The following is a 17670-nucleotide window of genomic DNA, read 5'->3' as shown; positions in this document are numbered from 1 at the left end:
AGCCGCTAAACTGCTAATAGCGCTAATCCGCTAAGCCGCTAATAGGGTTGCTTCGCAAGACGAAAAAACCGCTAGACGAAGACACTCGCGGAACGGATTAATTTCGTCTTGCGAGGCACCACTGTATAATTATTGTTGCTAATCTACTTCGTAGGTCTGTGTAGGAAACGGGTCTGGGTTCTTTTCTGCACAGAAAGGAAAACTGAAGACTGCTCTGGACTTACCTGTATTGGGATGTTGTTGACCAGGAGAGATAGTCTGGGCTCAGGTTGGTTGGACGGGGGGCCATGGGTTGTTCAATGGCTGCATCTTGGCTGTAGGATTTGAGGAGTGATGCCGATCTGTTGGCAAGCATGGCCCTCTCATTTCGGCGAAATTTGGCCCTCCGGTTCTGAAACCATACCTGGCAGAGAGGAAGAGTGCTAGGATGTTATTTTAATCTGCAATTTAAGGAAGATAATACTGGGTAAGAACACAAGCCCATTCAGCTCAATATTGTCCACACTGACTGGCAGCAGCAGGTCTCTGGGGTTTCAGGTAGGGGACATTCCCAGCCCTACCTGGAGATGCCACTAGGGGCTGAAGCCAGGACCCACTGCATCCAAAGCAGATGCTCCAACACTGAGCTGCAGCCTTTCCTCTAAAAGAAGACGAAAGATTCCAGTCCTCATGGTTCTGAATAAATGGGCATGGGCAGAATTAAACATGGAAAGCTGTCTTATACTGAGTCAGACCCTTGGACTGTCTAGCTCAGTATGCTGGCAGTTGCTGTCTTGGGCTTCAGTCATAGTATTTTCTCAGCCCTACCTAGAGATGCTATCAGGAATAGAACCTTGGACCTTCTGAATGTACAGGAGATGCTCTACCACGGAACTACAGGGAGCTTGAACACCCAGAACTTCATTCCGGTCCCTGCAGGTGTACATCTCTGGAGAGATGGTTGCCTTCAGCTATTCCCTTCTCCCTCTCACCTGCACTCTGGCCTCGCTAAGGCTGACCCTCCGTGCCAACTCCTCCCGGACAAAGGCATCGGGGTAGTGCGTCCTCTCAAAGACCCTCTCCAGAGCCTGGAGCTGGCTGCTGTTGAATGTGGTGCGGTTTCTTCTCTGCTTCTTCTTCCGCTTGGCAGAGCTGCGGGATGCACTCAAGCTCTCACCTGTTGGGGGACAAAAGAGAGGCAATGGTGATTTCGCCCAGCATCCTTTTCTCACTGTGGCTGAACAGTTTCCTGTGGAAAACCAGCAAGCGGGATCTGAGCTTAAGAGCCCTCTCCCCTCCTGTGGTTTCCGGCACTGGTATTCAGAAGCATGGCTGCCTCTGAATGTGGAGGCGGAGCATGGCTATCCATACACATCACACCTGGGTGGGCAGGAACTATACCCTTAATGTACCTGGAGAAGAAAAAGCTGAGAGATGATACAATAGCCATCACATGAAAGAAAGAATAGACTTGGTTCCTCCTGCTCCAGAGAGAAGGACTGTGGGAAATTGCAGTCATGCCTCTCACCTGGAAGGAAATTAACTCCTTTATTCCTTCTCCTTTTTCACCATATGAACTCACTGAGATAGGAAGTGCCTGAGCTTGCTCACTACAAGCTCAGACCACGCGCTTAGCACTATTTCATTATATTTTGTATCCCAAGATTTCTGCCTGTGTTTAATTGTTGCTTCATGGAAAAAATGAATGAACCTGACCTTTGGAACTTGGTAAGTAAAGCATGTTTAAACTTGCTAAAGTGTGCTCACTGCTAAGAGGGGTAGAAATGGGTAAGATCTGGTAGTGACTCAGGATAGGATATTTAAAAGGTTTAACAACCTAAATCCCCACAATATTTTGCTGCTTGCTTTTGTGACTTTAAAACTCTGTTGTTGGGGCTTTCTCTGTTACCAGTGTTTGCTTGCCCTGCATTTCTGGATGTAGGCATTGGGTGCATCTGTTTATTAATTACCCCACATGGGTGATCTGTATCTATCTATTCCCCCACCCATCCAAGGACCTGAACCAATGGATTCGAGTCACAAGAAAAGAGATTCCAACCAAACATCAGGAAGAACTTTCTGACAGTAAAAGATATTCAACAGGGGCGTGGACTCCCTCGGAAGGTGGTGGACTCTCCTTCCTTGGAGGTTTTTAAGCAGAGATTGGATGGCCATCTGTCATGGATGCTCTAGCTGAGATTCCTGCATTGCAGAGGGGGGTGGACTAGATGAGTCTTTGGTTCCCTTCCAACTCTACTATCACATGATTCTATAAAATGCAGCCTAGGAAGGTGCAGTCTGCCAGAGAATGGTCCCTGGGCGTGTGTTTCAGTTTAAATTCTGTCCTGAAATCCTATACAGCAATTTTGCCTCCCGCTCTGTTATGCAAACATCTGGCTTCCATTTGTTCCCTAATGGCGGGAAAGAAAGTTATTTTGGAATTCACTTTTTATAAAAAAGGGAATAATTTTATGACATCCCCTTTGATTTTCAGCAGGGTTGCCCCAGATTCTTCTGCTGTGTGTCAAATCTAAGTGACTGTGATGTGGCGAAATGTTTTGCTTGCCTGGGTTGCTCGCTAAGAGATAGGTTGGGATTGAGGGCACAAGAGACTCACTCTAAAACAGGGGGTGGGGGGCTCAGCCCTTGGGGATGCATGCAGCCCCTCAGACCTCTCCACCTGGCCCTCAGAACCCTTCCAAGGCCACACCTTTCACTGCTTGGCACCCTCTCTGAGTGATTTTGTCCTGCAGGGATGTGTCTTTGAGCTGGTCATGCTTCTTGCCTGCCTGGATGGAGGATAGCATACCCTCAGACATTCCTCAGATGAAAACAGGGACATTTCTCACTCTTCCCCCTCCCCAACTGAACCTATTCGACGCTCTGCCAGCAGAGCATTTCCACCACCCTGCTCCCTGCCTGTACCTCAGAGCCATGTGTCACGCGAGGCTATGCCTCCGTGTTGTTGGCAAATCTCTTCCTCCTCACCCACTCTCCAGCAGCCACTATGAGTTCCCAAGAGAGGAGGCTGGCATTTAAGGTGGCCATGGAGAGGCTGTGGGGTGCCCCCTCGCAGCTGCAACTGTCGCCCAGGGCAAGCACTGGCTCATGCTCACTCCCAAGCTCGGTGGCAGTGGCACTGATGGGAAATAGGGACATTCTGAGGGACAGACTGAGACCCTATCTGCCCGCGGATTGCCTCACCAGAGTGGTGCATGCTCTGGTTATCTCCCGCTTGGACTACTGCAACACGTTCTACGTGGGGCTACCTTTGAAGGTGATCCAGAAACTACAACTGATCCAGAATGCGGCAGCCAGACTGGTGACTGGGAGCGGTCGCCGAGACCACATAACACCGGTCTTGAAAGACCTACATTGGCTCCCAGTACGTTTCCAAGCACAATTCAAAGTGTTGGTGCTGACCTTTAAAGCCCTCAACGGCCTCAGCCCAGTATACCTGAAGGAGCATCTCCACCCCCATCGTTCTACCCGGACACTGAGATCCAGCACCGAGGGTCTTCTGGCGGTTCCCGCACTGTGAGAAGCCAAGTTACAGGGAACCAGGCAGAGGGCCTTCTCGGTAGTGGCACCCGCTCTGTAGAATGCCCTCCCACCAGATGTCAAAGAACAACTACCAGACTTTTAGAAGACATCTGAAGGCAGCCCTGTTTAGGGAAGTTTTTAATGTTTGATATATTACGGTAATTTAATAATTTGTTGGAAGCCGCCCAGAGTGGCTGGGGAAGCCCAGCCAGATGGATGGGGTATAATTAAATTATTATTATTATTATTAGGTCAAATTAGAAGCTTTTGTAATTCTGGGGCTGTCCCTGGGCAATCGGGACACTTGGAGAGTATGGGATGAAGAAAGGGGGATGCGTGCAGAAACTAACCCACTGTGCAAAGGGGGAAATTCATATTGGTTGCTGTCTGCTTTTGCCTCTGGCTCCTCCCACCACTGGCATGTGCATCCCCCTACCCCCCACCCCACCCCCCACCCTGGAAGGAAAATGTGGCCTTTGGACTGAAAAGGGTTTCCCACTCCTTCTCTAAAATAACTTGTTGATAATTTCCCTGCCTTCCAAAGCGAACAGCCAGTTCTAAGCTTGCCCTCCTGCCTTCCTGGGGGTGAGACTAGGCAACCCTTTGGATCCTTTCTAACTCTACAGTTCTATTATTCCTCTGGCACCTCTGCTTTAACCCTTCCTTCTCCTCTTATTCGGCTTAGCTGAAGGGGTGGAAATAGCCTGGAGTGCATTAGCTGTACACACCGCCAAAGAAAAATAAATGCAGCTCCTTTCTAGTTAGCTCTAACCTCTCTCTCTTCCCGAGAATCCCTTCCCCACCCCCTCAAAATAACAATTATGGTAAAATGTGACCCAGAGGCTGCAGACATCTCTAAGCAAATAAATAAGCTTTATTAATTAACACGAGTTCTTAGCAAACGGAACCCCAGTTCGATCTCAGGTGGTCTGAATTAGCAAAAGCAAACAAGGTGTTTAATGTGGATTTAACAAATTCACACTGACTCAGCCAGATTAGGAGGGATGTCCTTTGCCCAGAAATTGTTTGGAAAGGCAGGACCTGTCACCCACCCCTTCTCCCAGGTCAGTTTTTGGAAACGAAGTGCTCTCCTTCACAGCTGGGATGAGAAACCTGTGGCTCTTGAGACATTGCTCAACTCTTAATTCCCATCAGCCCCAGACAGCAGGATCAAGGATAGTGGGATATGTATCTAGGTGAACCTTTCAATTTCATTTTTTTCTCTCTCTCCATTCTAAAGTTCAAGTTCTCCACATTTCGACTTCATGCATTTTTTTCAAAAAAAAGTCCTTATTCAGAAGCATTTTAGTAATAATAATAAAAATAATATTTATTAATTTCTATGCTGCCCATCTGACTGGGTTGCCCCAGCTACCCTGAGCAGCTTCCAACAAATTTAAAATCTTGAACACAGTCCCACTTTAAATAGCCTCAGCCTAGTATACCTCTAGGAGCATCTCCAACCCCATTGTTCTGCCCGGTCACTGAGGTCCAGCGCCGAGGGCCTTCTGGCGGTTCCCTCATTGCGAGAAGTGAGGTTACAGGGAACGAGACAGAGGGCCTTCTTGGTAGTGGCACCCGCCCTGTGGAACACCCTCCCTGCAGATGTCAAAGTGATAAACAACTACCTGACATTTAGAAGACATCTGAAGGCAGCCCTGTTCAGGGAAGTTTTTAATGTGTGACATTTTAATGTATTTTTATTCTTTGCTGGAAGCCAGCCAGAGTGGCTGGGGAACTATTTATTTATTTATTTATTTATTTATTTATTTATTTATTTTTAACTTCCCCATACAGGCTGCCTTCAGGTGTCTTCTAAAAGCCTAATAGTTGTTTATTTCCATGACATCTGATGGGAGTGTGAACTTATCCTAATCTGCTTTTTGTGTGTGTGTGTGTGTGTGTGTGTGATTTTGCCTAATGGGCACTTCTTTGCAAAGTGATTTTCCCTGATATAATGCATTTTTGCAAGCCATTTTCACAAATGAAGCCAGGCTAGTGAAGGGTGTGAGCTGAAGAGGCATCCCCAGGAGCAAACAGAGGTAGCTGGAGGCACCTCCAGGCCTGAGATTCTACATGCCTGCTCCAGCAATTTCCCATGGAAAAGGTGCCAGGGCTGTCTCACAGTATATGGCTTTTTTTCTGCTTACGCTTGTGGAAAGGGGGAAATACGTGTGATGTGCCACAGCTAACCTCAAGCGGCTCTAAGTGCTAAAGCTAGCTTTTGGGGGAAAGAAATTGGAAGTGCATAACAACTTGGAGAGAAATCAAATATCTTTGCTCAGTAGAAAGAAAATAAACTCACAAATCCTGGTCTTCTCCAAAGTGTTACAATGGTTGTGCACCATCCCCAATCTCTGCTGAGCGGCAGAAAGATTTCAGGGGGTTCCAGGGTTGTGTTTCCATTGGGAAATCAAGGCACGGTGGAGACTACTGTCTTTAGGAAATATGGTTTGTTGTACACATGTTTACACCTGGGTCTGCTTTGGGAGAGAGTTCAGAGTATTATGTGTCAAGAGGGGCTTGTTCCCCACAGCAGTGCAGCGCTGGAGTCCAAGGCATCCTGCAAACCATCTCTGCCTCTGCCTCTGCCTCTGCCCCAGCCGGCCAAGATGGTTCTGCCCTTCACAGCAACTCACCCGAGTTCACCCCATTCTTCCCCAACCACTAAATTTCAAAAGGACACATTTTTCCTGTAACTTCCCCCTCTCATCTCTACTATTTACTCGAAGTTCAGGTAAAAGAGGGTCAATGACTGGCCACTGTCAGGTAATTACACCTTGGACTCAGCTGCACTGGCAAAGAAAAAGTGCTTTATATGCGTTGTTTAGGCATGATAACACTGTGACACCAAATGGTGCTGTGGAGTTCCGTTTTTGCCAACCCAATTTCTCATGCAAAGCTTACAAGGCATTTAATTGAAACACTTCTTTGATATGCCTAGATCTAGCCCTTGATAGTCCTTCTCCCCAGGAGATTTCATGGTTTAGCCTGAATTTTAAATCTAGCGTCTGGCATCTTCTCTTCAATGCTCTAAGTATTATCTAAATGTTACCATTTCTTAGTTTCTAACATTCCCTAACTCTAGCAGTTACAGGTATCCTTTCACCCCAAAACTCTTGTTACCCCAGATCTGTAACAAAAGTTTTGAACCATATGGCTACTTTCCTGTAGGGCAAAGGTGGGCAGTCTTTTCCCCGCCTAGCTCCATACCCAATGGTGGGCAAGACCACAGCTGGAAGGGAATGGAGACACGTCCCTTTCCTCTATTTTTCTGCCACTTCCCTTCTCCCTCTTTTTTCTGTTTCTGCCACTCCTTTTCTCTCTCACACATCCTTGCTGCCACCTCCCATCTATCTTGCTCACTTTCTTCACCGCCTCCTTTTTTCTCACACTCTCTTTCTGCCTCCCCCTCCTCTCTCACACTCAGGATAGGTTAAATCCCCTTCTCTGGTGCCAGGGCCCTAATCCAAATTCCCTCCCAGTGTTATGGGATCTAATCTCTGGCCTGACTCCTCTTATCTAGCTTGGCCTTTAATGAGCACACCAAGTCTCTAACGAAACATCTGTAAGAAACATCATAGGTCTTTCATCTTCCTCTCTACCACCTAAATCCTGACCTTGATGTTTATGGAGTGTTTTTATTTTATTTTATTTTATTTTATTCTTTTAACTGGTGAATTTGGAATGGGGAATATGTTATTACAGGTTTTGGGTGCCAGAGTTTGTGGGTGTAAGTCACTCACAATCCTTGGGTTCAGTAAAAGTTAGAATTAATGAGGTTTGGCTAAATTGTGCCCAACTCAATTTATGCTATCAAGCCGGCTGGTTTGGCAGAGATAGCTGGATGAGGGCCTTAGAAGAACAAATGCTGATAATGGCTGAACTGTTAACCCATTAAGAAGGCCATTAACAGAGATTGGTGGAAATGGTGAAAGCCCCTCTGTGAATTGAGGTGTCCTTAGTTAGCAGAGACAAAAGGCCAGCTTTTCAGGAGGAAGGGGGGGAATTGCAGTGGGCACTGACATAAGTGAACAGGAAGAAGTGTCATCTTTGCAAGCTGGGGGGGGGGGGACCAGAGCAGGAGGGGAATGGCCTGTTTTATGCTGTAGAAATGATCAGATATGATGTTTTGGGTCTCTTGGAGTCTGAGGCTGCAGCAATGGGAGGAGGAGCACAACCCTCCTGGGATTTCAATGCTCTGAACTCTCTCCATCTAGATGCAGATTGTATGTTGTTGGCATCCATCTGTCTTGAGAGACAACAGAGTGGGCCTGGGGTGTGTGAAGTCAAACTGTTACATTAGCAGCACCGAAATGACCTCTCTGTGGTGCAAGCATGGGCAGTGTATACAGAGGTCCTAGGTTGACCAGACATGACCCCACTCTCAGCCGCACTGATGTGGTCCAAAGGGAAGGAGAGCAATACATTTGGCACCAACCTGGCTACAGGAGTTTCCAAAGGAGGCGTACAAGGCGCCATCCAACCACCTTAGGGATTGAGTAGGGTTTCCTCCTTGGCCCTTTCTCCCAAAGATGTCCCGCAAGGCAGCAGAGGTTTAGGATCAGTTATCCTTCTCCTAGAGGGGCTCCCTTCCCAGGTAGACAAGCCCCATCTGCCTCTCACTTCCCTCTACAGGATGTGCTCTATATACATGTGTAAGTAATCCATATAGCATAAAGACGCTGCAGTCTCTGCTTTGCCTCTTTGTTCCAAAAAGTAACCCAGATCCTGACAAGTGCTCCTGGTACCCCTGGAATCTCACACTGCTCGGAGGTTAGGGTGGTGTGTCACACTGGTGTAAGAAGTGGGATCTGTGTTTTATAGAGAAAAAGGGCTGAGGGCTAGATGTTCCTGAGCCGAAATGGAGGAAGAAACAGCAGCATTCCTAGAGCAGGTCATGTTGGTGCTCCAGCAGCAGGTCCAGCAAGAAAATCAGCAGTTTTATAAAATAGAGCAGCAGCCAGCAAAGTGGCAGAGAAGCCTCAGTGGAGAGGAAAACATGACTCCAAGCAAGGTGAGTGCTCTGCCAGATGGAAAGATGCTACAAGTGCTGGAGGTGACCCAGGATTTAGGCACAAACTATTTTCAGCCTTGTATGAAAATGCTCAATCTAACTCAGGGTGGTCCTGGGGTATAGTATTATATTCCAAGTGAAATCACGGTACTACTTCTGGACATGGGGGGGGGGGTTAGGGAGCAAATTAATTCTCATTCTTTCTAGGTCAGATATCTGGCAAGGCAACATTGTTTTGCCTGAAACCACATTCAGGCTGGAGCAGAGACAGAGACTCGGGTTTTCTTTTTCTTCATTTTATAGTTCTAAAGAATAGCTGCTCGTAGGGGTGGGATTCACTTGGTCTGTTTTTCATGGCGGACTGACTTCATCCAACATTCCCGCACTTGTTTGTGGATCTGAACATGCCTCCTAGTCAGATGACACTTTGCTCCTGATTTAGTAGTGTACTTTGAGCATGCAAAAAAGGCTGCATGAAAATATGTATTATTGCATAAAAGATGCACAGGAAGTGCATGGTGTGTGTTTTTTGTTTTACTCGCGAGTGCACCAGAAAGCATTGGAAAGTATGTTTTACATATAAAAGGTACACAAAGTGCACATGACAGAATGGCATGCAATGAAACGGGACAGAACAGGACGGAATGAGATGCAACAAAACAGAACGGGACAGCAAGAAAACAGAATGGGTCAGGACATCCTGTCCTACTACAAGATGCAACAGACCTATGACTGTGTGCCACTGAGACCTAAACAGGATGGAATTAACTGCTCAGTCCATCCCTAACTGATTCTGGTGTAGACAATCTTCCTACTTGGAAAAGAATCTTCCCTCTCCATGGCTGGATCTACACTGATCTGGGGAAAATAAAAGCGTGTTTAAAACCCGCCAGTAATATAGCTCTCAATTTAATTTCCCATTGATGACAGATCACTGCTCTACAGCGCCCCCTGGTGTCACATTTTTATAACACGTTTTAACTGACCAGTGTAGATTAGTCCCGTGTCCTCAAAAGTTAAGTCCTTCTGAATTCAACAGGGCCTACTCCTAGGCAAATGGGTTTAAGATTGCTGCTGTCACTGAGGCTGGTAATGTGGAACCTCAGGCCTGGAGGCCAGATGTGGCCCTCCAACCTCTGTCTATATGGTCCTCGGGACTCGCTCCATCCCTTCCCCAGCCCCAGCCACTCTCCCCCTTGCTGACCTTGCTCCACAAACCTCCTTGAGTGCTTTGGCTAGCTGGAAGGCATCAGTCAATGGGATTATGCCTCTTGCTTGTCAGGATGGGGAGGTGTGTTCATAGTAATGTCTGAATTCTCCATGACTTGAACAGTAAAAGGTACAAAGGTAAAAGTAATGTTTGATGCTCTACCTGCAACTTTTTTTGCTTCTGGCTGGCTCCACCCACAGAACGTTTCCCACAAGGGAACGTGGCCCCCAGTCTGAATTAAACAATTCCTCAGTGCTGATTTAGAAGCCCAATCAAAACAAAAAACTTTCCAATTTGATTTTAGCTGATTGTCTCCAACTTTTGGCCTTTCACATTTTATTTTCTGCTTGTTGACTTTGGACTGCTGCTGGGGGTTTTTTATGCTTTGCCCCCAATGCAGTTATTCCTGCATTGCAGAGGTTAGACTGGATGGTCCCTGTTGTCCCTTCCAACTCCACAATTCTGTGATTCCATGTTTCTACCCATCCCCAGAATCTAAGCAGTTTCTCTAAATGCTTTCATGAAAGGGATAATTATAATGACCTGTCTCCTGTTAAATAGCCCAGCAAGTTTGTGCTACTGTGTTGAAAACCTGCTAAACCCACTAGTGCAGCAGAGGCAACTCTGCAGCCTGAGAAATGGAGGCTTCCTTGAGCCAGGGAAGACATAAGTTTTAAAAACTTCTTCTGGTCTCCTTTATGCGGGGGGAAAGACCCTAAATGGCTACTAGTCATAATGGCTATATTCTCCCTCCACTGTCAGAGGCAATATGCAAGTCACTGGGATTGTGAGTGTGGAGAGTTGCTGTTATGCTCAGGTCCTGCTTTTGGGCTTCCCTTAATAGGCATCTGGTTGGCCACTGTAAGAACAGGATGTAGGACAATGAGCAGGTCTCCAGGAGAGCTCTTCTTATCCTCTGCCTCTACCATTGAAGGCAGTAGGTCTCTTAACAGCCCATTACTGGGAATCACCACTAGGAAGACTGACTTTACCCTAACGCCCTGCTTGAGGACTTCTCTGAAGAAGCATCTGGTTGGCCCCTGTGAGACTGAAGTGCCGGCCTAGACGAGCTCCTTTTGGCCTGAACCCATGGGCAAGCCTCTTCCTCTGGATGTCTATTATGATAGCAGAACCTCCATGCCCAGAAGCAATCTATCCCTCAAATGCCAGTTGCTAGAATTCACAGGTGTTGCTGTTGTATTGAAGTCTTATTTTCAGGCTTCCCAATTGGGGCATCTGGTTGGGTACTGTCAGAACAGGCTGCTGGGCTAGATGGGACCCCATTCACCCTCATTCAGCAGCTAGGCTCTTCCCATTGTGATAGCAGAACCTCCATGCCTGGAGGTAGCCTACCTCTGTACACCAGACGATGGGGAAGAACGACAACTGGATATTTTCTGCTGCACTTTGGTCTTGCTTAGGAGCTTCCCATAACAGACATCTGGTTGGCCACGGTCAGAGTAAGATTATATGGGCCACATTTTGGCCTGATCAAATAGCCAGGCTCTTCCTATATCCTTGCATTGCTGCCTTAATCCTGTGCCCATTCTGCCAACCAGGAGACCCCTGGCTTTCCTCTGTCCACGCTTCAAGCTTCCCCCTGACTTTGCTGCTCTGTGCTTCGTTGGAGGAAGCTTCCCCCCCACCCTGCCTGCAGCCCGCCCTCCACAACCCCGTGGCTTCCCATGTGCGTTCCAGTTTCCCTCGTGTGAGGCCTGGAGCAATTCAGATTCAGTGGCCGGGAAGGACGGCGCCTCTCCACATCTGGTTCAGCGCGAGAGGCTGGCGCCGACCGTAGCCACAGACTTCAGTTGGGGAGAGAGACACAGACTTTAATAGGCTCGTACAATTCGCTTCCTCAGCTATCGCTGTGACTGAAAAGCTGCTTTGTTATATTTCAATTCTACACACACACACACACACACACACACACACACACTCCCCTCCATGTATATATATGTATATATATATATTCCAAGAGGGGTTGGAGGGAGGCGAACTGTGATGGCATTTCTGCAGGATGGATAAAAGTTCCTGGTTTGAAAGGGGCAACAAGCATTATCATCTTAGCTCTTTCCAAGGAGATGGGAGATTTGTGATGGGGGGGGGGGACAGACACAAAAGCCTCTGAATATTCTGCAGACGGAGAAGATTCCCTGAAACCCATACCCTGCCAGGAGCCAAAGGCTGCTTTAAAGATACCAACTCGCAAAAATAGGGTTTGCCTCATCCGCTGTGCCCACACTGATATCGGGACAATCCGTAGGAGAAATTCATTTATTTATTGCCTTTATACCCCCACCTTTCTCTTCCATGAAGCTCAGAGTGGAGTTCTCCCCTTCCTCATTTAATCCCCACAACAACCCTGTGAAGTAGGCGAGGCTGAGAGGCAGTGACTGGCTTCCAAGATCACCCAGTGGGAGCTTCATGGCCAAGCAAGAATTGGAACCCCGGCCTCCCGGGTCCTGGTCTAACCATTGTGCCACTATGCCACTATTCTAACCACTATGCCACACTGCCTTTTATATATGGAGTGCTGAATATTGTTTCCCTATGAACAGAGACATCAAAGAAGGCTTCAGTCCGCTTGAATAGACACAGTAGTTCTGGCTGTTCCTAGGAAGTGTAGAAGGGAGCAGGAAACAGATTCTGTGCATCCTCAGAGGCATCAGTGATTCCAAGCCATTATGGTAGGGTTGCCAGGCCAGGAGCATCCTAGGCCCTGAAATGTCAGGGTCCAAACCTGAGACCTAGCGATATCCTAGGTGATGGCATGGAGGTGGTGTAGCAGGAACCCCCCCACCCCAATCATTCAGTTTATACAAACTTCACACACTCACACTCACACACTACATATGCCACACTTCTGTTATAAATTCATAGAAAAATCAACCATACATTGGATTTGCACTGTTCCATTTTTATTTTACTCCATATGACAAGGACTATCAAAGGGGGGTGGCTTGGTTCTGGTCAGCCATAATCCCTTCACCATCCCAGCACATCCACAGGAGCCCGGCCCAGTTGCTATGCCAACCCTGATGGTCCTAGACAGAAGACCATCAAGATCACAAAGAACTTGCATATGGGAGTGGATTCAGCATGGACTGAAACAAAGGACAATGATCAGATCTTCCCTCTGGGGGCAGGAAACTGCCAACTCCCCTTTGTCTCCTGGAAGTGACTCATGGGCCGGGGGGGGGGGAGGAGGAGGAACCAGCCAGGTGACAGGACACTCAGGTTACCACCACAACTCCTCCCTCAACCCCTCCTTTCTGTAATGTATGCATGATGTCAACCCCTCCTTTCTGTAATGTATGCATGATGTTTCTGGGGGTGGGCTTGACCTAGAGGATGGGAATTTCAAAAGTTTTTATAAGGTCCTGCACACCATCTTTCTGGGTCTTTCCTCTCTCCTGCAAGTGAGGGGAACACCCTGTTGCAACAGTCTTTTCTTCAATAAAGACCAAGCCTACTGGCTGCTGATTTGCTTCCAATTGCTCTGGTTGGTGTCTTTGTTTTTGTCCAAGGGAGCCCTCAGATTTTCCGTTAACAGTGGACCTTGGAGACGGTGGTTAATGGGGGGGGGGGGGCAGAAGAACGCAGCCCCACCCCCCCAAACATCTATGCTATAATTTGCAGCTCGCTCCTGCTGGGATGAAGCTTGCAAGCTGCATGCACAGCCTCAATAATTTATTAATTATTACTATTAATAAAAACACTCTTGCCCATCTAGAGGTTAAGCCCCACCCCCACCCTGCTGCCATCTAGGGGGGGGCAGTCAAACATGGAGACTTCAGGTGAGGCCTGGAGGTTTGGCAACCATACAGTGGTCCGTCGGGTTACAGACGCTTCAGGTTACAGACTCCGCTAACCCAGAAATAGTACCTCGGGTTAAGAACTTTGCTTCAGGATGAGAACAGAAATCGCGCGGCGGCAGCAGGAGGCCCCATTAGCTAAAGTGTTACCTCGGGTTAAGAACAGTTTCAGGTTAAGAATGGACCTTCAGAATGAATTAAGTTCTTAACCCGAGGTACCACTGTATAAGATAGCCATGTTCTTCCTTCACAGTCAAGAGGCAATAAATGCTTCTGAATACCAGTTGCTGGAAACCACAAGAAGAGAGAGGTTGCTCTTGCTTTCAAATTCTGCTAAGTGTTATTCTTTTTGCAAACCATGTTGTCTTTTGTTTGCTTTTTAAACAGCCAAGCCACATGTAAAATTTAATAAATAATTAAACTGAGATGAAAATCTGCTGCTAAGGATGCCTAAGCTTACTCCCTCACAAAAACTACAACTACCCTGGTTCCTTGGGGAGCTACAGTTAATCTAGTTTGAGATTTTGGGGCAGCGCTAACCTCCGTGTGACGCAACGGTAGTTGGGCTTCAAGCTCAAAGGCCTAGGCTCCCTTACCATGTGACCACCCTGGGCCAGTCTGTCTACCAGCCTAGGGGTGCTGAGAGGGTTAAAAAGTATACATGGTTGCTTCCGAGAAAACAATGGCAGGATTTTATTATTCCCTGTTCTCAGCCCTGCAAGCTTTCCTTTCACCAACTAACTTCCCAACTCCCATTTTGGACTGGGACGATGGGTTTTTTTGAGGGAACTTTTTCCACATGGTTTTAGACCCCTGTCTTTATTTTTCCAAATATGAGGTTCGTCAATGAAGCTGTCTGGAATCTTCGAATAATCTGGGTTTCTGTATTTTTAACTTCACACTCCTTCCTTTCTCCTGCCAATAATATCATGGCAATAAATTGTCCCGCCCAAATGAACAGATGTTCAAACAAAAGAGTCCCACTCTGTTGGAACTCAACTTGGACGTTTCCTCCAGAAACAACCTAATCTTCCTGCCTCCTTTGATTTGCCCCTTTTTAATATTTTTTCTTCATTGTAGGGTGGGGTGAATTGTTCCCTTTGTCCATATTTTGTTTTTTCAGAAGCCCCTTTTCTTTCAAATAAGTTTATTAGGGCTATAGTTCATAGCTAACAATTAGTGATTCTGTCTTCATCCAACCATCTCCAGGTTGTCATCATGCAAAAAGACAACTCCTCGTTCCCACCCTCCCTTTGAGGGTGAACCAGGGGCGGAGAGCCTTTCTCAGCCCCAAGGACCACATTCTTTTCCAAACAACCTTCCAGGGACCTCATAGAATCATGGAATCATTGAGTTGGAAGGGACCATGAGGGTCATCTAGTCCAACCCCCTAAAATGCAGGAATCTTTTGCCCAACATGGGGCTCGAACCCACGAGCCTGAGATTAAGAGCCTCATGCTCTACATGCCAGTGGTGACTGGTTTCAAGGACGCATTCCAGCCAGGAAAGAAACCACTCAAAGCAGGGCCAGTGAGTGGTGTGGTCTGAGAAGAGGGGACATGGCTATGCATTTGGATGCCTCTTGTCATAACCAAATATGGCATGGTAGTTCATTAGGTCAATGAACTGGTTTCTGCCTGTGTTTAGGTACAAGCCAGTTGATTGGTCCTTTCAAACTGCATTGACTTTGACTACTGATTTTGAAACAGCACAGACCTTTTGGGTTTCTTATAATTCATGTTAGGTGTGAAGCTGTTAGTATAAAATACTGTATAAAATCTTCTAATCATTAGGGAAATAGAGAGGAAGACCTCTCTCTGATGGATACCCGGTAGAGCCACTGCCAGTCAAGGTAGGCAGCACTGGTTCAATGAACAAATAGTCTGATCTAGCGCAAGTAAATGTCCTACGTTCCACACTGGACCCTCCATATGAGTATGATTACACTAAGCATGATGTGGTGAATGTTGACATTTACTGGTTATTTTTGAGATGTTGAGGGATCCAGAAAGAGAAATCAGGACTTCAATGAAGGTCAAAACAGCTTCATTTGGATCCCTTCTATGCCAAGGACATAAATGTCCAAAATAAACTTTGTGGCACACCCATTTTTGACCTTTTTCACTGGTCCTATTACAATATATTATTATTTTAAAAAACAGCCAATGTCGGCATTTCTGACTCTATGAATACAACTAAATGGCAATTCCAGACAAATTCTGTGAACATCCAAAAACTCAGAGATACATGCATGAATGCTGACATTCACCTAAACGTGACTGCATGAAAGGTGTACATTCCATAAACAAGCCATGTCCCAAGACTACTACAGTTTCAGTGCATGGTGAAGAACTTTTCATTTCATTTATCCTGGGCAAATAACCTATATCAGTTTTAGGCTCTTGGTGTTCCAGATGATCATCAAGATATATATATATTAATATTGTGTTTTGAAATTGCCAGCTCAATGAAAGGTTGCAGCTACAAGAACAACTCAGTGGTTCTCTTTTCTTAAAACCTAAATACAATGGACGCTCCCCTCAGAGCTCTACTTGAGGATCAAATGCATACACATATTCCAACTTTTCACTCCAAAGATCTGGCAAAATAGGCTCTTACCTAGTGGTTCACTGGTGCCCAGACAGACCAGCTGCCTGCCACTCTTGCCAGTCACTCATTCACCTGCCCATCTGCTCAAGGATCTGGGCCAGATGCTACTGCCACTCACTCACTTGACCTCTGCCTCTTTCTGCTGCCTGCTCCTGGGCAGTGGCAAGGGCAAGGGCAAGAAGAAATGTGGTTTGGTCCACATTCTAATGTCAACCTTCATAATCCCCACTTCACGAAAACAGTATGTGAACTGAAACACAACCATCCTTTTAAAGTCGCACTCCAAATTCTGCAACGCAGCTCCTCACCCAAATAATATGTAGAAAAACGGTTTATGGCAGTCAGGGGGAAGTGTTTGTTAAAATGCACATATTAGCGAAGATGACATCAAAACATACATTATGTGAGGGAAATTGATTGCAGAGATGCATCTGTCAGACAAATTTCCATATGCAAAATGTGTACAGTAGGAGAAATTCACACTAAAATGCTGAACATAGTTAAAGAGTCCTTAGAACGATTCCTCGGTGTTTTAGTGTGAATTTGGAACTTGCTCCTGAAGGAGGCAATGATGGTCACCAACTTGGATGGCTTTAAAAGAGGACTGGGGAAATGCATAGAGGAGATAAGGCCATCAATGGCTGCTAGCCTTCATGGTCAGAGGCAGTGAATGCTGCTGAATACTTGTTGCTGGGTCCCGCAAGAGGCCGGGTGTTGCTCTTGTGCTCGATTTCTGCTTTGAGAACAGGTTGCAAGACTAGATGGGACATTAGCCTGATCCAGCAGGGCCCTTCTAATGTTCTTAATAACAATAACAACAACTCACAAACTGATGTGGGAATGTGAATAACTTAATTTAGAACGGGGGGGGGGGGGAGAGAAACCAAGAGTAACTGAAATGGACCAACTTGCTGAAAGCAGATTCAAAATAAATGTGGGGCAGGGTTTGGTTTTTTTAGACCTTTGTGGGATTTCTTTCTCCCCCCCCCCCCCCCGCCACTGCTCACAAATGCACATGCACACAATCACACAAACATTACTTTCATCTCTTGCACAGCCTATTGATTCTTGCCCATCCTAGGCATGCATCACTTGATTTCTGCTTCCTCTCTCTTCCTTGCAAAATACCTTGTTTGGTTTGGTTTGACTCTCCTTTGAACGCAAGGGTCTCACTATTAACCTCTCTCTCTCTCTCTCTCTCTCTCTCTCTCTCTCTCTCTCTCCAAGGCAGGCTCATGGACCTCCTCCTTTTTCTCCTTTGTAATTAACTAGATCCATCTGTGGGGCTTTGCGGCTGCTGCTGCAGGGCTCTTAAATTCCACTGTGGGGATTGGAGGGGCTCAGGGTAGGGGGAGGAAATGGGTGGCGGTGGGGCAAGGGGGTGGTGTGAAGATTTGCAAGCCCCCTTGGAAATCCGAAAGTTGTTTATGTCAACCAGTCTAGCATCTTAACCGAAGGAAATGAACTAAGCAGACTTTGACTTCAAATTCAAC

General features: G+C 46.7%; 1 protein-coding gene across 5 annotated transcripts in view; it reads right to left on the bottom strand.

Moving 5' to 3' along the window:
- Window positions 1-17670, bottom strand: part of PRRX2 (paired related homeobox 2) — a 192640-nt gene that overhangs the window by 137096 nt on the left and 37874 nt on the right. For all 5 annotated transcript variants that reach the window (XR_013981410.1, XR_013981411.1, XM_080989976.1 and 2 more), the window contains exons 2-3: window positions 972-1156; window positions 225-403 (exon numbers count right to left, since the gene is read on the bottom strand). Coding sequence is in view for 3 of the 5 variants with exons in the window: in XM_080989976.1 (XP_080846102.1) it covers window positions 225-403; window positions 972-1156 (364 nt within the window). In the remaining 2 variants the exon portion in view is untranslated. The remainder of the gene's footprint in view (window positions 1-224; window positions 404-971; window positions 1157-17670) is intronic.

This window comes from Podarcis pityusensis, assembly GCF_964106645.2.
Source record: "Podarcis pityusensis genome assembly, chromosome: Z".
Lineage (NCBI taxonomy): Eukaryota > Metazoa > Chordata > Lepidosauria > Squamata > Lacertidae > Podarcis > Podarcis pityusensis.
The sequence above is the reverse complement of the archived record's forward strand: the minus strand, read 5'-3'. Positions and strand labels throughout refer to the sequence as shown.